Genomic DNA, 22,742 nt, shown 5'->3' on the forward strand with positions numbered 1-22,742 from the left:
CTTCAGATATACAAGTTATTATTTTTACAAAAGAGCTAAAGGATAAAATCTTGATCTAGTTTATCTATATATGAATTGTTCAGATTAATATAGTAAGGTTACTTAACTAGTAGTATATGTGTGTACATGTATGATGTATGATGTATGGATCGTTCATAAAAAATAAACATGCATGATATATATGTATGTATGATCATAGTATAAGTTTTCTTTAAACTTTAGTGGGCTCCACAATCAAAGACAGCAATTTTATTTTACAGAAAGAAATTGGTTTTTTAATTCATAAAATTTTTAATTAGAGAAAAGTGGTTCTTACACATAGAAACCATGTGATCACTTCCAATGAAGTACTTAAAACATAAGAAATGCATATAAGAACCGCAATTGAAGATGTGCACGCCTCTAAGAAATGGGTTATGCTATAGAACATAATATATGAAATTATTTTTATATTTTTCATATTTTAATTTTGATTTCATAAAAGAGATGGAACAATGAAATAAAATAGTTACATTTTATTTGGTCGGTGTCATTTTATTTTGTCCACATGCAGATAGTGGGCATAAATTTAAGAATAATTCTCCAATTTACAAAGATGACTTAACTTGGTACTTTAATCCAATTAATGAGAATTCTCTTTCAATTGGTGAATTTGATGGTGCACGTGTACCAAATTTGACTTACTTATCAATGCACCTGACTCAATGTGTGTATATATATATAGACACACCACCATGTCTCTTGTATCATTCAAAAACAAATATACTAAGGAATCAAAGTTACTAAGGAATCCACAAATAATGAAGTCCATTTCCATTCAAGTCTTGTTCCTTGTCTTCTCTCTTCTCATGGTAAGATTTTCTTGCTAAAGAAGCTCTCTATATTGAGTTTAATTCATTTCGTCATTTGCATGTGTTTGATTCTGCGGTGAAAATTTTACTATTGAATTAGTTTATTTGCATGTGTTATATTCATGTAAACGTTGGTCGAGGAATTTGCGTCTAACAATTAACGGTATAGACCAAAATTTCAAAGTTAGAATCAATTTTGAAAGTAAAACCAATTATACTCAAACATGTTAAAATCAAGTTATTGACTTCTAGAACCAAATTTTCCTTGTCTAAAGTGGAACCAAACATACCCTATGTTATTATTTTTTGAAATTTGAATATGTTTGTGAGTATACTTTTATTTTTAATGTTATATCTGTTGAAATTAATAGGTTGCAAACATGAGCTATGGAAGAAAAGATTTGGGAGACTATTGGAAGAATAAGATGAATGAGCAACCTATGCCAGAAGCAATTAAAAACCTTATTCAAGTTCCAAAAGCATTATCATCAAATGAAGAAAAAGATAATTCTTTTAATAGGGATTTTGATGTACATCCTAATGTCATATTATATCATACACATGTGCATGAGGAGAAGAAGCCTTTTGATGAATCTGCAGTAAGGAAAATGGAGTCATTGTTACCAAATAAGGGTTGAAGTTAAACCTTCCAGAAATATAAATAATTAACTACTAAACATATTCATACATGATATGACATAGCAAATAATTTATGTATTGACATCTAGTCTTGTATGAAGTATGCCAAGAAATTAAATTAAATTAAATAAAACTATCTTTTTATGCTTTTTGTCTAATTTTCTCAAAGTTTTAAAGTAAAAATTATGCTTTTAATTTAGTTCAAAATCAAAAGAGGCTCAAACTCAAATCTTAACCTTTAAGTTAGCTCATTACTGCTAAATTTCACTTTTAGTCTCTTAAGATAATTTTAAGTTTTATTTTGGTTGCTTTAGTCCTTTTGTTTCATTTTAGTCACTTAAAGTTACAAACATTATACAAATATAGCCCTTTTTTTTTCTTTCTCATTTTAGTCCATTAAGTCAAGAATGTTGAACACTGTGATCATTTAAGTCGTTATCGTTGACTTCTATTATAATGGATATTTTTATGAAAAAAATACATATGTTGGAGGAGATTAACTAAAAGTGTAAAGATGCAACAAATTTTTATAACAGATGATAACTGAAAGAATAACAATGCAACAAGTTAGAAACATAAAAGACTTATTTGTTATCTAAAAAACTTACGGAAAATTTAACTATTACAAACGTAAAACTTAAACAATGACCGTTGGAATACCAAACTATAAGATAGTTTATAAGGTAAGAAATCAAAATAAAACAAAATAAATTTAAGTGACCACAATAAAATTTAAAATTAATTTGAAGGACAAAAATGTCCTTAACTCACATTTACATTTTTTTTTCTCTCACTCACCTCGTGTGCATGTGATGATACAACAATTTTGTCCTGTACTCCTGTTATAATACCTGGCTATTTTGTCCAATATGCTGCTGCATTGCAGCTATAGTTCAATAATTTAATGGTGATTTTTTTTTTTCTTATTCAGTTCTTAACTTCTCTGAACACGAGACTAGTGTGTTTTTTTCTTTGCTTGCCTGTACGAGGAATTTAAATGTGACAGTGGATGCATCAAACTTTAAAAATACATAAATTATTGTAATCTTGTTGATGTGCATAAAATTACAAATGTGAAGAGAGAAATTTATTTGATGTTAAAGACTAAAATACAGTAAAGCCTCTATGAATCAATAATGTTGGGACTATACAAGTTTATTAATTTAGAGAAGAGGTATTAATTAATCAATAAATTAATAATTTCTTCAATTCATCATCGTCATCCGGAATCGCCTGATGAAAGAGGACATGCTGATAATCTCATTCTTTTATCTTTTCTTGGGAGAGAAATCAGAATGAATGTTATGGAAGTGATGAGGTATCCAATTGAATGCAATTTGGCAAATGCTTTATTTCAAAGCATTAAGAATTGAAGAGACAAACCATCGCCGAAGCAGCTCGTAAGCGAGCCTCTTTTGATTTTCATTGAATGTCATCCAATTCGAGATAGAGTGACCACTGACCAAGGACTTCCCTGAATTTTCATTTATAAAGCGCGTACTAAACGAGCTGCAAAGGACCCGTCCAATGAATGTTTTACCGGGTTGGAGAAATAGAAACCATTTGGCGTCACGAAATCAGGTGGAACATATCTGTCAACAGGATCAATGTGAAAATCCTGAAACTCGAAAGGATAAATCAGCCCTTGAGAAATGATTAGAGAGAACAAGTGCCAAAAATAGAATATTTGAAGATTAGTGAAACGTTACAATACTTACCGGATGTCTTATTAGAAACGCAGCTACCCTCTCATCATTCTCTTCAGGATCTATGGAGCACGTACTGTAAACTAATACTCCCCCGGGTTTTACCAATCTACAAATGCGCAGGACAGAAACTTGATGAGGAAGAAACAACATACGTAGTTTCAGCTACTTTTATAAATTATATTATAAAACTTAAAATTTGGAAATTGAAGTTATCAGCCAAGCATGCAACCAGAAGCCTTGATCAACTTCATGATTAGCAACCATCATGTGAAGCTCTTATTCACTTTTTTTAATGTAAAATATTCACACTTGGCCAATCATGAAAAGTTGATAACAGGTCTTTATAGTCAAACTGACTCATGAGCAAATGATAGGAAAAATCAAAGCGAGAGGAAAAATCGGAGAAAGATCATGGCTTTACGTGGATGCTGCATCAAGGAGCTCATCTTGTAAGTTTTTCAATTGTTCCATATCCTCTAGATTCCTGTTCCACCGTAAGTCCGCTCTCTTCAAAAGCCAGGTAATAAGAACAAATTAACAAACAAGGAAAAAAGAAATGCAGTGAATAATTTTGCAAAAACGATGACAGTGAGTAAACATAAATTATTTAACACAATCACCTTTGAAAGAACACCAAGTCCTGAGCATGGTGCATCTAACAAAACTTTGTTACTCTTAAGTGGTTCACCGTCCTGGGAAATACAAAAATAAAAAAGGAAAAAGAAACTTATAAGAAATAAACAATTGCAGAGTTAATATTACATAGAATAGGGAATGATATAACATACGGTTAATGTACGAAGATCGGCATGGACGGTGGTAACGACACCATCTACTTGGTGCAACTTTGCTGTCTCTTTAAGAATTCTCAACCTACCACTATTTACATCAACTGCATATACCATACCTGAAAATACAAGCATTTTCTTCTTAATGTTCAACATGTCTCTTTATGATCCAAAATGATTTTAATAAATATTTGTTGACCAATTAATACCTTGTCCACTTAAATGAGAGGCCATGTAGAGGGTCTTTCCACCAGGAGCAGCACAACAATCAACGATGGTTTCACCAGGTTGAGGATCCACAATAGAAACAATCAGACCTGCAATCGAGAATGTGTGATACATTGAATGAAAGCAAATCCCTTCTAACATAAGAATCTCTTATGATTTAAGGGAAATAAAGGCACAGCTTGAAATCTTTTTACTTAATTAGTATATTGGCCAAAGCGTAGCATGCACAAAATGCATGACTTCTTTGTAAGGATTGCTAACCCAATTACCTAAGTGATGCTAGTTGCTGACTCGTATACTCTATCATGCACAAGAGAATATCATGAAGAAACTAAATTCCTACTAATATATAGCATAGCCTATCGTTCAAGGTAAAACAAGAAAAGCGAGACTTTAGATATTATAGTTTCGTTTCACAGTTATTCCTTCTATGATCAAGGATGACAAGTTGACCTGCACTCTCATCCTGAACAGAACATAAACCCTTTTTGAGTAGGCCGGCATGAATGATAGTCTGAAATATGAAACTACAATCAGTTAATGACTGAAACGAGAAAGTCATGCCTACTCTCATAACTGAAATAACAGCAAGATACACATGACAGCTAAAACACAATTTCACACTAGCTAACCTATTATGCTATTACATAAAGTAGAAAAGAAAAATATTACTCCCTCCGTTCCAAAATATAAGTCACTTTGGGCAAATTACACAAATTAAGAAATGTAATTAATGTTGTATGAAAAAGAGAAATTATGAGTTAGTTTACAAAATTGTCCTTCATTAATGGTATAAGAAAGATAAATTGAAGAATTGAAAGAAGAGAGAGTAATAAATAGTTAAGGGTATAATAGGAAAACTAGCATTAAATACTTCATTGGTAATGTAAAGTGACTTATAATTTGGTACAAATTTTTTTTCCAAAGTGACTTACAATTTGGAATGAAGGGAGTATACAATACGGTCCTCCCAGATTTTCTCTTCTCCATTAGAATTCATTATCCAAGTTAAATTATCAGATGAAAATAGCCTTATAATCAACTCATTGCCTCGATATCATACCTGCAACCCAGTTTTGATGCGAACAAAGTCATCCAAATGCAATGAAAGCTTGTGTGGGACCTGATGTTTGATAAAGGGAATTAAATCTGGTGGCGATAACAGATAATACAAGGAACAAGAGTTAAAATGCAACTGTTATTTGCACACGTTACATAAACTTCTGCTCTGACCCGTATATAAAAGAAGAATTCATTCAAAAGAAATTGCAAGAAGCAGGAATTTCAAAACATTATTATAATAATAAACAAATAGATTAAAAATAAAAAATAAAAACTATTATAAGCAGAAGATAGTGCAACACTTAATCATGGAAGTGTAGCACCTTCAATTCGTTAAGCTGTGTCACAAGGTCGTCTCTTGAAAAACCTATTGCTCGGTTTGCTCTGAAATTAGAAAAATATAGAGATTGAGTTCTTCATTGTTTGTTTTAATATGCTACTTCGGAGGGAGACACAAAAAACGGAAGAAACATTTACTAGCCTTAAGCTAAAACTTGGTTCACTGTTGTTCCATATCATCAATTTAATGGTTTCTTCCTGTCCAAGATACTTTGTCCATCTCCTCACTATCCACTACAAAAGAAGTGAAAACAAAGTGTTACCAAATTTAGCCTTTCTTAATTTGATGCTAACAACTCTAGTGAATAGTAAAACTTCTGTTCCACACTATATTGACACTAAATAACCTATCATAAGGTGCATATCTGAAAGGGGAAAAAAGTACTATATAAACTACTAGGGTGTAGAATTTTGTGCATAGAGTTTTTTCCTTATTTGCCACTGATTTTTAGTTCTGAACTATCCTATGTTAAGATTTAACAGTGGTGCAGAAAAAGTAGCAGTAGATGCACACTCACAACTGGATGTGAGTAGAGAGTTGCCAGAGCACGTGCTTGAGAACGATCATTGCCCTCCACTTTGGGCAACGGAAGCATTTCTTTTTCCTACAAGCCAGATATCAACGGATTTGAGAAATTCTTAGCAATATCACACTCATTCAATTAAGGGATATGTAGTATGCAAAAAGTAAAACCTTAAGCACAACTAATTTTCGGAGGATTCCATTGACCATGTTGCCAGCACCCGGCCTGAGAGCAGCTTTGGCAAGCTGCACATTCTGCATTTCACATAGGAGATTGTCAAAACAATGAAGAGATTGAAGAAAGTGCAATCCAATCTAATCCACAAGGAAACAACGAAAACATAATTGGGCCAATGATATACCTCATCTACAACAGCATAAGGTGGCATATCTAATTTCACAATCTCATAGACGCCAATTCGTAGAATCTAACAGAAACAAAGTACTAAGATTAGTAATCAGATGTTGAGTATAAGGCCACAAAACAATTAATTCATAATTATACTGGGTATATATCTCTTTTTCACAAAGTTCGCCACAAAATATTTATCATGCATTTCTGAACTATATACGAATAATATGATTAAAAGAAGTATAGAGCCCAAAATACCTGTAAGAGAAGAGGTTCCATACTAGATATATCTTTTATATGACATAGTGAACTGATTAAATGATCAAGGTATCTCCTCCAACGAATTGCACCCCCAACAATGTCTGTAACCTATGTCATTTGCAGTATAAAACAATATAAATAATTAAAAAAGTTGCTCGTGAATGTAAATCACATGAAAGGGAGTTTTAAAACTAAAAGCACTTCCATGTTTACCCTAGTTAACTTATGAGTGATAACACTCTGAACTTTACAAGGCCTTGACAAATACTAAAAAGTCGGGAAGAAGGGGGCAATCATCGTAGTTTCTTTAGAACTGTAAATCAAACATTGTTGTGCTTAATTTGGGACAAAGAAAAGTGACTCATTCAGTCATTAAGGACAACCTATGTAGCACCGACCTTTCATATTGAATGGTTTCCGACACAAAACCTACAAATGTGGCACATTCAATAATTCCATTTTCTCAAATTACTGTCACGTGTTGACGTGTCAGTATCATGACTGGTATCCGTGTTAGTGCTTCATAGAGAACAATAGATTCTAATTTTATCTTGAGTATGAATTCCATTGACCCAAACATAACATTTTAAAGTTATTTGATGTAATAAAACATAAATTATTATTAATATGTAATGCTGAAAATGAGTTGAAAGGGATAAATAACCAATCTAAGGTCTTGATTATTTAACTCTCGAGTGCGAAATCCAAGTGTTCTTTGAACATAACCCATCTCATTTTCACCAGAACCTTTCCCTTTCTCATTGAGAAGGTCAGCAAAAGCACCACCAAGTTCAATTCTCATCAATCTCACAGCTGACACTACAAAAACATTCAACAATTGAATAGAAGGGAAAAAAAATGAGAAAACCCTTTAAGCATAAGCACAAAAAAAAAGGTGCTTTTTTGGGTCCAATTCACATTGAAGCAGAACAAATGGATAGATTAATAGATATACCAGCTCTGTGAGGAGAAATATCTGAATTAAACTTCTGGGGTTTAACAGAACGGTTTGCAGAACCTGAAAGTTTCAATTTTTTTGTTGAATGTGAATGAATATGCATCGCTGAAAATAAAAATCAGTTGCATTGTAATTGAAATGAAGTTTGTTTTGTTTGTTACCATTGGTGGATGAGGAAATGGATATGTTGGTGCTGCGTGTTCTATGAGGAAGCTTCAATGGTTTTGAAGAAGATGGTGATGAAGAAGAAGCTATGGTTTTGTGGGGTTCTGAGAGGAAAGGTAAAGACATGTACACCACTTTCGCCATGTTTGTGTTTTCAGTGTTCTTTGCAGTTTGGATATGGTGTGTTTGGGGTTTAAGACTAAATTTGACTTTTTTTTTGGTAATTGTGAGATTAAAAATTGTTTCTAGTTTTGTATGCTTAAATAAATTTATATTTTGTAGTAGTAACTGTTTTTGTATTTAATTATAAACATTTTTTTATTAAAAAATTGTCTCAAATATAAGACATTTTACAATTTTATTTTTGTTGAACAGCCAAAAATGGAACATATATTAAAATTTACAAGGTAGTCTCCTCGGCATAAGACGTGCTGAAAAAAACTACACAATTTAATAGATCTTAATAAAAAAATTACATAAACGATTTTTTAAGTCAACATGTAATTTTAAATGATTTTTTGCATGTTTTAAATATCATAAAAAATTTCTCTTCAAAAAATGAGCTCAAAATTTGATTTCAATATGATGATTTTCGTTATTTTTATTTTGAATTATTACCATTTAAAAAAAGTATATATACTTTATCTCATTTTAAAAATATGATATTTTGAATAAGTCGGAAAAAAAAATGTAAAATTTAAGAGTTGAATGATTACTAAAAAGAGTTTAATTGCTGTGCACCGTCAGTGTAACATTTTTTTACACATGCATCCAATAACACGTTGCCACATCATTTAATGAATGTGACACATCATGTGTTTTTAATTACCATACATGATGTGTCGGTATATTATTGGATGCATGTGCAAAATAACTTTACACCGACGGTGCATATAAATTAAATTCTTACTAAAAATATGTGCAAGAAAAAATTTATATGAAGTAAAATTTAAATAAGGACTAAATTTAAAAATTCTTAAGGAAAAAGCATAAATAAATGAAGATTAGATTAGGATCCCGTGATAGATTCGCATATTGCAAAGAAGTGGGAAACGAACACACCACCACCATATTCAATTCCAATGATTAAGGTGTAGCATTAAACCCATACGGACGCGTCGTATCTGATTCTTTCTCTCTCATTCAACGCCGTTACTGTCTCATTAACTGTCACATTCATTCCTTCCTCTGTCAACGCATTCTCCGGGTTCCCGTTTAACACGTAATAACGTCTATATTAACGTCGTTATAACTTTCCTTTTCTCAAAAATTAAAATTAAAATAATTCATCACCTTTTCATTTTTTTTTTTTTTTTTTATATATCAACACATTTTCCATCTAAATTTTCTCTTCCTTTCCCACCCATTTTCTTTTCCCGGAAAATATCATCATCATTCATTCTTTCCAGAATCCATGTCGTCGGTGGTATGTCCCTATCGATCAATTCTCCATTTCATCTGATCATATAATCTGTTTTGTGATTCCTAATTGATTTTCGTTTTCTCATTTTGCTTAATCATTTTACCTTTTTTGAATTCAATTTTTCATTGATTTTAATCGTATAAGCTTATTTACCTTTTCTTAATTTTGGTTATATGATTATGATTCTTGTTTCATTGCTTGAATTTTGGATTCAAAAAGTCTTTGATCAGAGGTTTTTTTTATAATTATTTTTATGGTGTGATTGGGTTTAATTATTTTCAATTGCAATTTGTTTGTATTAATGATACTAAATTGTTCTTTGCAATCATGATTACCGTCATAATATCGAGGTTTATTACTGCAATTGAGGCCACATCGGTGATATTTATAATCAATTTTTGGTATATTATGTAGCCGCGATCGCAATTTAAAACCAGTATTAATGATATCAAATTTTATGATTTTTCTTTTGTAAGCTATCGGCGCTTAAAAATTCTTAAACTATCTTGTTATATGTAAGATAATTACACTCGAATGAAAGGCAAACATGCAACAAGCCGCGCCGCTACCCTTTTGGATGGCAAAACCAACCCTCTTAAACACTACATCCTGAAACCTAGGATACAGTATACACCACATTGCTATGCATGACTTGTGTTTTTATTTGAAAAACATTGGCTTGAAATCTGTAATAGTTTGTAATTTGTGTATGGAGGTTCATTATGTAAACATTTGGTTGGAAGCTTGTGTTTTTCTGGAAAATGTTTGGATACCTTGTGGTTTGATCCTAAAATGTGAAGTGAAAGAATAAAGGAGCTTAATTTTTGTGTTCTGGTTTGTCTTTTGCTTGTGGATGATTAATGAATAAAGTTAGATGTATTGCTATTATTGGTTTAGTGTTTCAAGGATAGGATATTGTCGAGTAGTTGCTGCTAATTGGATGTTTTACCTTAAGTTTCCATGAAGATGAAGAAATGTTAGGAGTAATGGTTGATCATAATAAAATTGTAATATCAGTTAAATACTGTTCTGAACATTTTATGAAAATAAATGGTTTTTAGCTGTAGACGTTAGTGTAATGTTGTTAACTCTATAATGATTATGGGTTGCTTGTGAAATCATCAAATTTAATCATTTTGTTTGCCATGGTATACCAAACAAACATTATTCCTTATTCTTTGAGGGATGAGGATATCAAATTACTGTAGTACATTGAAAATCAGTTTTATAACCTTCTCTTGTTTATAATTATAATTGGTGTCATAGTTTGTAATATTTAAGACCATAGTAATAATAAAGTTTTTTATTGACTAATCTGATTATCCAACAGGACAAGGGTAGGCCACTACCAAAGTTTGGCGAATGGGATGTCAACGATCCAGCTTCAGCTGAAGGTTACACGGTGATTTTTAACAAAGCTAGGGATGAGAAAAAGACAGGTGGCAAACCTGATTCGCCTGCAAAGAAAAACCCTCAGAACAGGCCTCCATTAGAGAATGGCAAACCTCCTGGTGTAAGACCTCCTAATTGAACATATTTATCTTTTACACACATGCTAATTGTGATATATAACATATATCTTTCTGCATGTATATGTATTTGTTTTTGTTTTCCTGTGTATTTTATTTTCTTTTAGTTTAATTATGTATTTTTAAAAAGAGTCGAAAAGTATTTGGATGAAAGTTTGAGGCTTTTGTGACCTGAATATATATGATGCCAATGTAGGCCTCTGTTAAAAATAGAACTGGATCTAGGACCCATTGAAATTTGAAACAATGATTTAGTTGACTCCTACCCCTCTCTTCTTTATGGCATCAGTGGCAATCCCATTTGAATAATTTATACTTCTATCGTTTTTTGAGGATTGACATAGTTTTTGCATTTGAAATTAATAAATTTTGTGGATTCCTTACATAGTCTTTCATTCAATAATAAATCTATAACTTGTATCTCTGTTGATGGTTATTGGTTAATGATGCCTTTGCCTTCTGTCTATAGTTAGCTGATCTAGCTGCAGTTTCTTTTGTTGAACTTGCAGTGAATGAAGTTTGTTTTGAAAAATATAACTCAGGGAGATATATCTTAGTTGTCATCCTTGTCATCCGATTGAACTGATTTTGTCAGTCCAGATTGTCAAATTTTAATAGAATCATTATGTAGATGTTTGGCCCTCTGCTTCATACACAGACGTAATGCATTTACCTTTGTCTAATGAAAAACTTGTTTGATTTTCAGAAAAGTTGGTTTTGCTGCATACATAATCCTCCAGCTGAATCATAGTAATGATTCGTCCTATGTATATGGTTAATCGAAAGCCGTGTTTATGTGTAACTAGCTGCCAATGTTCTCAGGGATATGAGCTGTTGAGCATAATGAATTCTGCAGTAGCAGTGGGGGAGAGTAAAGATAACAGACTATTTTTTGTATGTATCTATATATCACTGTCGTGGTTTATATTATTATGAGCAAAGGTTGCTCCCTTTTTTGCTTTTTCTTTCTCTACTGGCTGTAGAGGTTTGCTTGTTCCATTATATTTCATGTATTACAACAATACATTTCTTATTTTATGAGCTGATTTATTCCCTTTAGTTTTTGTTTGCCTAGACATAACTTATTTGATGTGTGCCTTAATTCACTTAGCATAATCTGCATAATCATTGGTTTGAGTTTCCAAGTCTCATATCATTATCCATCAAAATCCTCATAGTTCCCCCAAGTAGACAAAAAAGGTTTAGCAATGTCATTGTTGCTAATATGGTTATAATATAATTGAAGAGCCTCCAAATTTACGCTTGAGGTGCTAGTTCAGTGGTAAGCGCTTAATCGTGTAAAGGTTAAATCCCAAACTAAAAACAATTACATAGGAATCAATCTAGGAGTACAGAATCGTCAAAAATCAGCAATAAACAATTGGCTAAACTGAAAGGAACATATCTCTCAGAAATCTTATGAACATCATGAGAATTACATCTCGTATCACCAATTATTATTATGTCTTTTGACAAATGAGAACTTTTTTTTAAGAAGCCAATTTGGCTATGGCAGCTATGTTTGTCATATAATCTATCATACTTGGTAGCAAAGTTTATATACAACAAAAAAACAGCACTTATTTTTAGTAAAGTTTGCTTGTGTAAATAATCAAGAATTGGTCTTTAGGTTTGTGAGATAAAGAAATTTATTAGTCATGTGGAACAGCTTCTCAACTTGATCAGGAAAGAAAGTAATGAATAAATATGCACCTGAAAAGCTTACAAATAAGAACGGTTCCTAGAACAGCTGAAATTTTGGAAATATCACTGGTTAATTGAATATTTGTTCTTTGAAGTCTAATATAGACTAATTAGCAAGCTTCTGAAAATTTGATCTTAACTCTTAAGGTGCATCATCAAGCTTCTTTGTGTAGAGTACTTGAACTAATTTGGTTTAACAAAGATTAAGTCACTTCTATACACATTTTATGATAAGGAAATCATTTGCCAATTTTTCAGAGATATAAATAAAATGCAATCACAATATAGGAATATTTTTATTTTTACCAATATTAAAAATGATAAATAGACAAAAAATACTCCCTCCGTCCCAAAATATAAGAAAAATGGGTCAACAAAAGTGAATGTATCTGGACTAAATTTTAAACCAAATTCATCAACTTTTATTGACCAATTTTTGCTTATATTTTGGGACGGATGTAATACATATTAAAGACACAAAATAGATAGTGACCCTTACTCTAGCTATAGCTAAGATAAAGGGTCTTACAATGGTTCGTCTGTGGGCCAGTGAGTAGGTTGACCAGATCTAGAATGAGGTGACCATGTACAAAGCGAGAATCGGCATGGTTCAGTCCCAAACAATAGTTAACTTTTTTTTAATAAGAGTAGTAAAAAATAAATTAAATTAAAAATGGTAATAAAATATTATGTGAAATACATAAATTATACAATATTGAATATAGTATTTTGACTCCATAGAACCTTACAATTATCCTTAAAATGAATAACATACATATTTTTTTTTTACGATCCAACGAAATAAGTCAAGACCATATTATTAAACCTAACCCTGATGCAACAAAATCAAAGTCTTACAACACAATTGAAACTTACAAAATAATCCAAAATAAACTTTAAGAAACATCATAGCATAGGTGAGAGAATAATGATGCACTTTATTCTTGGGATTTGGATCCTCTCCTTCACATTCACTCTCCTTTCCATCTCTCTCAATCCTCTCTATCTCTCTCTTAATCTCACTCTCTCTCATTATTATTTTAAATTTTTTTATTGAAGAGAGAGATTGAAATTAAGAGAAAAATAAAGAGGATTGAGAGAGATGGAGAGGAGAGTGAAGGAGATGATCCAATCATCTCAATCCTCTCTATTGTGAACAAACACCTGAAAGTACTATTTTAATCTTGTTTTAAGGATCCATGCTGCATATAATTCATAAAAGAAAAACATATTAGAAGTTATGGTTTGAGATAATTTCCAAATAACTTAAATTGGTTTAACAATTGCGGTGGATAGAAACAAACACACATAGATACATTCAAAACATCAGACCATCTATAAGGTGTACATATAATATGTATGTCAAATGGAATGTTTGTGTACCTATACATGTTGTTCCTTATGCATGCAATTCTATCTACAATTATGATGAATTTTAATTACATTGATTTTTTTTACAAATGGACCTCGATAACTAACTCTCTACAACTCCATATATACCGTGTGTACAAAGCTTTTTACAAATAAAGCTATATAATCTATTCTCTTTTTATTTTTGTTTAGGTAGCTAGTGACTAGTGAATAATAGGGTTTGAATCCCGACACCTATATATAAAAGCAGTCTCTACCTACTGAACTAAGTTTATAAGAACTAATCTATTCTTTACCACTACGTATAAGTACAAACTTGTAAACTAGTATTTTTATAAACAATTTTATTGAGGTTAAATTAAAATGATAGTACTCCCTTCAGCAGTGGCGGCTTGCACACATGTGCGAGGTGTGCGACGGCATCGGGCCTCAAAATTTTGAGGTTCTATAATATTACTTATATAATATTTATACCTATAAAATGTCATATGTATATTAATAGATTAATTTTTAGGCCCTATAAACTAATAGTTATATATTGTTAATGTTCATATAATATCATATGAGTATCAATAAATTAGTTATTTATACTCGTAAATATAGTTTTAGTCCATTTTAATCTTTGCATAAAATTTAAACTTAGATTAGGAGGTTCCTTTTTGACGTTATATACAAAGATAATTATTTTGTATTTCTTATGACATTTGATGTAATGCATGTTGGTTTAATATTGATAATCTATATGTTTACAAGAATAAAAATGATTTTTTTTTATATTATACACAATTTAAATCGACAGTTTTTTTTTTAAAAAAAAATTAAATTTTTTATATTAAGTGGTCATTTTTATATTTTGCACAGAGTGTCCTAAAACCCGAAGACGCCTCTGCCCTTCAGTCATATATATATATATAAGAAAAAGTTTAATTTCTAGAATGATAATGAATCTAGAAATTAAACTTTTTTTTTATATATATAGGACCGAAGGGAGTAAATACTATAGAAACTTTGGGCATGTTTGTTTGAGATTTAAAAAAAAAAATGATTTTTTTTTTTGAAAAAAAACCATTTTCAAAAAAATCATTTTTTTGTAGAGATTTTGAAAAAAAATTTAAAGCTATTGGTCGTTTGTTTACAATCATTAAAATCTATTTTTTTAAGATGGTGAATGGTAAAAAATATGTATTTTGATAAAAGCTATTGAAAATAAATTCTCATTTTGATGAAAAAAATGATTTTTTTACTAAAATAATTTTTGAAAAAATCCAAAACAAACATAAATAAAATAAAAAAAATAAATTTTTTTGAAGAAAAATCTGAAACAAACATGACAATTATTGTTTGTACTTGGGACAAATCTAATCTAAGACACACTATATAAAAAGTTTTCTTTTGTTGCTGAATTTAATCTATGGTAATAATGATAGCTATATAGCTCATGTTAGGACCAAACCTCAAATTTGCCAAATCGATACAACGACCAGCTAAGCACAAGGGTCGATAAGATATCATGGGTTGACCATTGGCATTGATAGGAAAAACCCTGTTGCAATCTTTCCTAGTCAAACATGTTTCTGTAATGTAAAATAAGAATAAAGAAATATCACTAAAACAGGTGAAAAATTGTGTATAAAACCAAAAAGAAATATTATGAGAATGAGTTTACGTGGAGGTGGATCAGCTCTTATAATGAGAATTAGAGAAAACAAAAGCATCATAATATAAACAATCTTGAGAGTTTCAGCCATTTTTTTCACCTTTGTATGTAACAGATATTAAATGTGTTGATCATTTTATACGGTAAAAACCATTTATAATGTTTATGTCAATTAAGTTGTTGCAAGAAATTTTTCTTTTTAAAATTAGAATGATTTTTAAATGTCTCCAAAGTACAATGATAAATCATTTTGTCTCTTTAGCTCATAGAATAGATCTCACCGAATAATTTTTTTTATAATTAGAGTTAAATTATGTTCACCGGTTGTTCAAAAAAAATTATGTTCACTAGCCTTTCATTATATTACATTGTTTTCTCTTTTGGATGTAACAATTACGCATTGTACTTCTTAGTCCTATTACCAATGATTATATGTATATGTCGTCTAAATAGCAAGCTTCTAAAATTTGATCTTAACTCTTAAGGTGCATTATAAGCTTCTTTGTGTAGAGTACTTGAACTAATTTGGTCTAACAAAGATTAAGTCACTTCCATAAACATTTGATTAATGCTTATTATTACGAAACGAAACACGCGAATTGATCTGGACCATGTATTAATACCAAGACACTGCATGATTTCAGCATGATTTCCGTTCTATTCCTTTTGATTCATCTAAAACAGGACACATATATATTCTTGCTTTTCTTAGGCAATTTGTATCGTACCATTTAGCAGTACTCTAAACATTTTATGATAAGGAAATCATTTGCCAATTTATGAGAGATCAAAATAAAATGCAGGCACAATATAGGAATATTTTTATTTTTACCAATATTAAAAATGATAAATAGACAAATGATATTATTAAAGACACAAAATAGATAGTTACCCTTACTCTAGCTAGCTATAGCTAAAATAAAGTATTTTGACTTCATAGAGCCTTACAATTATCCTTATAAACATACATAATAATTTCTTAGATCCAACCTGACCTTGATGTAACAATATCAAAGTTACAAAATAATCCAACAAACTCTAAAAAAAACACTAGCATACGTGAGAGAATAATGCTGCACTTTATTCTTGTGAACAAACACCTTATAGTACTATTTTTGTCTTGTTTTAAGGATCGATCACTTGCTGCATATAATTCATAAAAGAAAAACATATAGAAGTTAGGGTTACCCTAGAACATAGTCTGTCAAAGAAAAACAACACCCTTCACTGTCCATTTATTTAATACTTCCCTTGCAAGTTAAACAACCTACTATGCATGTTTCACAAAATAAAATAGGCTTAATTGTATTTTTTATCCCCTATTTTCATAATTTTGCAGAATTGGTCTCCCTATTTTAAAACCTGACAGTTTTGGTCCCTCTATCATAATTTTTAATTATAAATTGACAATATAATATGTCTTAAACGATGTGGTATATAATCTGATGATGAGAAAATACCAATATCGATGAAATTCTAAGAAAATTCCTTTATAAACTGACTTTAAAACACTGTATCGTCATAATTTAGACAAAATATTTGATAGAGGGATCAAAACTGTCAAGTTTTAAAATAGGGGAACCAATAATTCTGCAAAATAATAAAAATAAGGGAATCAAAACTTCAATTAAGACAATAAAATACAAACAAATATCACCCTATAATTCTCGTAAGAAATTTGTTAATACCATAACATGATTTCACGAGTTAGGTACATCATAAACAATGTATCAACAGAGCATCATCCTTGATGATCATAGGGGTGACTCCGTCTCAATATTGTTCCTGATAAAATTATACGCAATACATACATCCTCAAGATCAACCCTTCTGTTGGGTCTTTTCAAGAGCAACTTTTTTTTAGGTACATAGAGTACTTTTTTTTTTCACTAATCTGGTTTGGGGTCAATTGTGGTATCAAGTGATTCCGGGTCCTCCTCCCGATCGCAGTTGTGGAGGATCGAACCGTAATCCTTCCTACCAAGTTTAATGTTAATCACCACCAAACCAATTTTGATACTATCATTCTTAGAACTATTTTTACACCTCCGGACGATTTTACAAATTGACCTCAATAATTAACTCTCTACAACTTCATATATACCTTGTGTACAAACCACATATTGATTGCTTTTACAAATAAAGCTATCTAATATTTTTTTTAGGTAGCCTAATGACTAGAAATTTCATCCTTAAAAATAATAAGTTGGGTGTTTGAAGTTCGAACTCCGATCTCGACATATAAAATGCGATATGATATTCCTGTTAACTGAGCTAAGTTCATGTAGATTAATCTATTCTCTATTAGTCTCTACTACTACATATACTGAATGTACAAACTTATAAATAATTATAAATTAGTATTTCTATAATTACACATGAACAAAGGGAAGACATGCAACAAGTTGCGTCGCTAGACCTTTATGTATAGAAAAACCTAATCTTTGAAAAACTACATTCATAGACCTAGGTGACACAATATTACTGTGCATGACCCTTTGAACTCTTTTCAGAAGGTTTACAGCCTCAGATGCTAGAAAGCCAAAAGTGTCAAATGCAAACGGTATAAAAACATGTTGATTGTCAGAGCACGCTATCTTATGTTTGACCATCACTTGAAGAGCTTTAAGGGTTTCCCGTCCCATAGTAAAATCTCCACCCCCTAGTCAAATCTACACAAGCATGTTTCCCTCTCATCCATCCAAACACAAGAACATCAGCATGTTGAAGTGTCGATTTCCCTTCTTGTGGGTCAATCAAGAAGTTTCTCGGTGCTTCCTTCTTCAAAGAAATTCTGGCACGCCTAAAAATATCAAAAAGCATATCTCTGACTAGGTCATGCCTGTATTTGAAGCCTAGAAGGTCCCTACAATGAGCTGCATGCTCCCCAAAAGTATCAAGACACGCTTTGCGACAAACAGGGCGAACCTCATCCTTAAGAAACAACGGAATCAAGATACGATACATTATGAAAGATACTCTTCCGGACCCCATGTTTCTTTATCCCCTGGATTTCTTTTTTTTTATCCTTCAATAAAAACTTCGATCTCTGTTTACCGCATTTTTTTTTGCTTGAAAAAACTCCGGTTTCAGTTCTTCGAATTTTTTCTGAATTTGCACTCGAAAAAACTTTGATTTTTGCGTTCCGAATTTTTTTTCAAGGATAGAATTAAATTTTCGAAAAATAAAAAGAGTCTTGGGGTTGAAAGAGTAGCATTCTAAGGATATATAGTACAATACTCCGGTAGGCCAAATTAAAATGATAAATACTATAGAAACTTTGTTGTTTGTACTTGGGCCAAATCTAATCTAAAATACACTATATAAAAAGTTTTTATTTTTGTTGCTGAATTTAATATGAACGTTACTTCTGGCGCTCCCGGCAGTCATGGTCACCCCCTGAAAACCTCATTTTACCCCTCTCGCTACTTAGAAAGTGAATGTAAATAGCAAAAATGGGGGAAAAGAGTTCGCTTTCTAGAATGCGAACTGCAACTGAGTTCGCTTTCTAGAATGCAAACTGCAACTGAGTTCGCTTCCTAGATAGCAAACTGCAGCTGAGTTCGCTTTCTAGAATACGCACTCCTTTTTTCATTCTAGGGGGTGGATTTGAGCTAAAAATTTGACACTCGCTACTTAACGTGCGAAAAAATGCTCGCTTCCTAAAATGGAAGAGGGTTATAATTTGATAATTTCAGGGGATGACCGAGTATATTCAAGGGGTGTGAAAAGTTGAAATCATTTAATATATGCTAATAATCATTGGCTATATAGCTCATGTTAGGACCAAACCTGATCAAAAATAATGGCGACAAGTTCCATCAATGCATAAGGGTTTTGACCATGTCTTGTAACCACCACCAGGCGTATAATGGTCAATCCAACCCGGTTTGCAATCTTTGTCAGTCGAACATTTTTCTGTAATGTAAAATAAGAATAAAAGAAATATCACTAAAACAGGTGAAAGATTGTGTATAAAACTAAAAAGAAATATTATGAGAATGAGCTTACGTAGAGGTGGATCAGCTCTTATAATGAGAATCAGGGAAATAAAAAGCATCACAACATAAACAAACTTGAAAGTTTTAGCCATTCTTTTTTTTACCTTTGCATGTAACAAATATTAAATGTTTTGATCATTTTATATTGAAAAAATCTCTTGTTATATATGTTTACGTCAATTAAATTGTTGTAAGAAATCCTTCTTTATAAAATTAAAATAATTATCAAATGTCTATAAAGTATAAGGATGAATCATATTTGACTTTTTAGTTTATAGAATATATCTCATCGTATAATTTTTCTTGTAATAAGAGTTAATTTTTGTTCACCGACCTTTCATTATTATATTTTATTTCTTATCTAGCCTTTCATAATAGGGAGAGGAAAAGAAAACTATATTTTTATAAAGTGATATAATACAAATGCATTATATGATCCTTATGACATTTCAACTATGTTGGTACTTCCTGTAAATTAAGTCACTTATTATTTACAGCACCCTAAAAAAATTTATTAAATAAAAAGAAATTAAATACAAAGGAAAAAATTGTGTCTCCCTATTAAAAATCACACAATGTGAGAAAAAAATTATGTCTCGTTAAAAATCTTACCAAGAAAAATCAATGGGATAAAACCTTGGTGAAGAGAAAATTTGAAAAAGAATACATGGATGACAAAGACAACAAACAAAAACTCATCAATCAGCAAAATCTATTCAAAGGCAACCCTAAATTCATCTTTAATCAGGTTAGGCATATAAAAATCGCACCAAGTGCAAGACCATCTCTAATGCATATATCTTAAGGTTTAAGCATTAATACCTATTAGGTATTGGAGAAAAGAAAAATTGAGTACCTATTAGCTAGGTACCACTTTTACTATAAACACTCTCTCTAGCTTATTAATTCTCAATAAAATATATCTTTATGAAACTCATATTTTAGAATGATGTAGAGTTATTTGGAGATCCTGCTCGAATATTAAAAATGACCCCTAATAAAAAAGATTATTCTCTATTTAAATTGTAAATAACATGAAAACAACACTTATTTCTAGCAAAGTTTGCTTGTATATAAATAATCAAGAATTGTTCAGTAGGTTTGTGAGTTAATACTAAGAAAGAAATTTACTAGTCATATGAAAAATATCAGATTGAATTTCGCTACATTAAATTCCAACAGAGTCAACAAGTTAAGCCATATTAGCAACAATGAGAGGTCCTAACCTCAACCATTTAGCTATAAAACTGTTATACCAACATACAGTTTACGTGTGGCAAAAAGGCTAATGGCAATTAGGTACTTCATTGATCTAAGGTGCACTAAATTTCATAAGTTATACAACTATGTAGGGATGACTGGAAAACCCAAACCCAAGTGTGAGAGTGGTTAAGTCCCACATTGCTTAAAAAAGTGGAGGTTGAACACTTTATAAGTGAGAGGACCCATAAACCTAACACCTTAAAGTTTTGGGTTAAAATGTGGTGTCCAACTCACTTGTGAAGTTGTTCTTAAGCCCAATGTAGATGATCCCCTGGCTGCCCCCTCGTGATGTACCCAACAGTGGTATCAAAGTTGATGGTTCGACGAAGGGTGGAACCGACTCCTTGTATCGAAAGTCTTCCTGACACGTGGTTAGGCGGCAGGTCTCATTGAGTAGTGTGGCTAACGGCGGTACAAGTGTAGGATGAAGAAAGCTTCCGCTTGAGGGGGAGCATATCCAAGAATGGATGGACTCACACTTGAGAGGGAGATTGTTGTGGCAAGTATGAGTGAGTTAAGTCACACATTGCTTAGAAAATGGAGGTTGAACACTTTATAAGTGAGAGGACCCATAAACCTTACACCTTAAAGTTTTGGGTAAGAGTGTGGTGTCCAACTCACTTGTAGAGTTGTTCTTGAACCCAATGTGGATGATCCCCCGACTGCCCCTCGTGATGACCCAACAGAACCCAATGGATGTGGGTGTGGGTTTCGTTTTGCCACCCGAACAACCTTTGGGTTTGGGTTCGAGTGGTGATTTCGAGTTTGGGTTTGGGTAGTGTAAAACCCGCACTCGTGGGCACCCGTTGCCATCCCTACAACCATCCTCTTGTGTTCATTCATCTAGTGCACAACAATGATACTTTGTCTATGCAGCCCTCCATCGTAGCATTCTATCACTCTTGTCTTGTCAGCACTGAATCGCTTCTTGTCCAAGGTATCGAGCATCAAAATAGTTATACACATCCATTGCCTACATTCTTATGGTAATCCTACTATGTGTTTTACCATTTTGTCTCTTCTTGACTCTTGGTTCTTGCTTCTAGACTAGATCATATGATCACATTTATGGTAACTCTCTTTTGCTTTCTCATGTTTCTCTATATTAGATATTAGGTAACACAAAACCTTTATCTTTTGTTGTTTTGGATTATGTGTTACAGATTTATGCAGAACACTGTGTTGGTTAAGAGGAGATTTACCAGCATAATATCACCTAAAATCATGTAAAATTTTCTTCATTTAGAACATGGTAGCTCCATTATCCACCACGACGACAAATGCTTTATCGATCTAAATTATGGATAGACTTTCAGTCCGGTGTTAAACCAGCCACCATCTGAATAGTACCGAGTCTTTCCTTATCAAAAGCATGGTCAATTCATTGGTTAGACATCAAGAATGTTTTTCTACATGGTAAACTCAAAGAAAACAATGTATATGCATCAACCTTTGGGTTTTATGGGCTCAAGCAAGCTCCATGAGCATGGTACAAACAATTTGTCGAACATGCTCTCTATTTATCTACCGGAAAGACACACACATGACTTATATTCTTCTTTTTGTGGACGATGTAACAACGCAGACCCCTTTTGTACATATTAGTAGGCAATTCCCATGATTTACCTCACGATCTTCTCCACCCCCTTTCTAGTGGCGTTTTTGTCTTTCGTGGAAATCGAACCACATACCCTAGGGTTCAAGTACGTGTTCAATGCATTCCCACACTACCAATCGAGCTACTAGCCCAATTGGTAGTGAGAATGAATTGTTCCTAGGTCATTTTTTAAATTTATGTGTGTGTGCTCAACGAGAAATTTTACTACAAGCACAACCCTAAATCTTTTTTATATAGGTACGCACACATCAAAGATAAAAACTAAATCATAACTAATTTTGTCATATCAATCAACATCAAT

The 22,742-nt window shown here is 31.9% G+C and overlaps 3 protein-coding genes and 2 long non-coding RNA genes across 5 annotated transcripts; 2 read left to right on the forward strand and 3 right to left on the reverse strand.

The window, feature by feature from the left end:
- The first annotated feature begins 765 nt into the window (after positions 1-765).
- On the forward strand, positions 766-1,593 carry LOC123923516. The gene is made up of 2 exons (XM_045976204.1): positions 766-851; positions 1,223-1,593. The coding sequence occupies exons 1-2, from the start codon at positions 801-803 to the stop codon at positions 1,487-1,489; spliced, it is 318 nt and encodes a 105-aa protein (XP_045832160.1). The 5' UTR covers positions 766-800; the 3' UTR covers positions 1,490-1,593.
- Positions 1,594-2,500: 907 nt separating this feature from the next.
- LOC123923515 (probable ribosomal RNA small subunit methyltransferase B) lies at positions 2,501-8,118 on the reverse strand. Its single transcript, XM_045976203.1, has 17 exons — positions 7,872-8,118; positions 7,708-7,770; positions 7,417-7,571; positions 6,750-6,860; positions 6,502-6,567; positions 6,311-6,394; positions 6,135-6,221; positions 5,759-5,850; positions 5,601-5,661; positions 5,279-5,338; positions 4,669-4,729; positions 4,197-4,304; positions 3,988-4,106; positions 3,820-3,891; positions 3,621-3,706; positions 3,209-3,305; positions 2,501-3,108 (listed from the first exon to the last, which is right to left on the reverse strand). The coding sequence occupies exons 1-17, from the start codon at positions 8,017-8,019 to the stop codon at positions 2,977-2,979; spliced, it is 1,602 nt and encodes a 533-aa protein (XP_045832159.1). The 5' UTR covers positions 8,020-8,118; the 3' UTR covers positions 2,501-2,976.
- A 1,048-nt stretch (positions 8,119-9,166) lies between these two features.
- LOC123921823 (protein NOI4-like) lies at positions 9,167-11,886 on the forward strand. Its single transcript, XM_045974504.1, has 3 exons — positions 9,167-9,301; positions 10,629-10,811; positions 11,534-11,886. The coding sequence occupies exons 1-3, from the start codon at positions 9,290-9,292 to the stop codon at positions 11,576-11,578; spliced, it is 240 nt and encodes a 79-aa protein (XP_045830460.1). The 5' UTR covers positions 9,167-9,289; the 3' UTR covers positions 11,579-11,886.
- Positions 11,887-13,189: 1,303 nt separating this feature from the next.
- On the reverse strand, positions 13,190-15,729 carry LOC123923601. The gene is made up of 3 exons (XR_006814430.1): positions 15,569-15,729; positions 15,356-15,476; positions 13,190-13,733 (listed from the first exon to the last, which is right to left on the reverse strand). It is a non-coding gene; the product is annotated as an uncharacterized LOC123923601 (long non-coding RNA).
- A 628-nt stretch (positions 15,730-16,357) lies between these two features.
- On the reverse strand, positions 16,358-19,712 carry LOC123919574. Its single transcript, XR_006813274.1, has 3 exons — positions 19,571-19,712; positions 19,352-19,477; positions 16,358-16,702 (listed from the first exon to the last, which is right to left on the reverse strand). It is a non-coding gene; the product is annotated as an uncharacterized LOC123919574 (long non-coding RNA).
- Between the last annotated feature and the right edge of the window lie 3,030 nt (positions 19,713-22,742).

The sequence above is a fragment of the Trifolium pratense genome, linkage group LG4, assembly GCF_020283565.1.
Source record: "Trifolium pratense cultivar HEN17-A07 linkage group LG4, ARS_RC_1.1, whole genome shotgun sequence".
Lineage (NCBI taxonomy): Eukaryota > Viridiplantae > Streptophyta > Magnoliopsida > Fabales > Fabaceae > Trifolium > Trifolium pratense.

Bases quoted from the DNA above. Each gene is read 5' to 3' on its own strand.
- LOC123923515 (XM_045976203.1), bottom strand. From the start codon at position 8,019: ATGGCGAAAGTGGTGTACATGTCTTTACCTTTCCTCTCAGAACCCCAC. The intron at 4,107-4,196 runs GTATTAATTGGT...TTGTATTTTCAG, and splicing joins CTCTCATTTAAGTGGACAAG to GTATGGTATATGCAGTTGAT. The intron at 3,306-3,620 runs GTAAAGCCATGA...GCGCATTTGTAG, and splicing joins CTCCTTGATGCAGCATCCAC to ATTGGTAAAACCCGGGGGAG.
- LOC123921823 (XM_045974504.1), top strand. The intron at 10,812-11,533 runs GTAAGACCTCCT...TTTGATTTTCAG, and splicing joins AGAATGGCAAACCTCCTGGT to AAAAGTTGGTTTTGCTGCAT.
- LOC123923516 (XM_045976204.1), top strand. From the start codon at position 801: ATGAAGTCCATTTCCATTCAAGTCTTGTTCCTTGTCTTCTCTCTTCTC. The intron at 852-1,222 runs GTAAGATTTTCT...TGAAATTAATAG, and splicing joins TTGTCTTCTCTCTTCTCATG to GTTGCAAACATGAGCTATGG.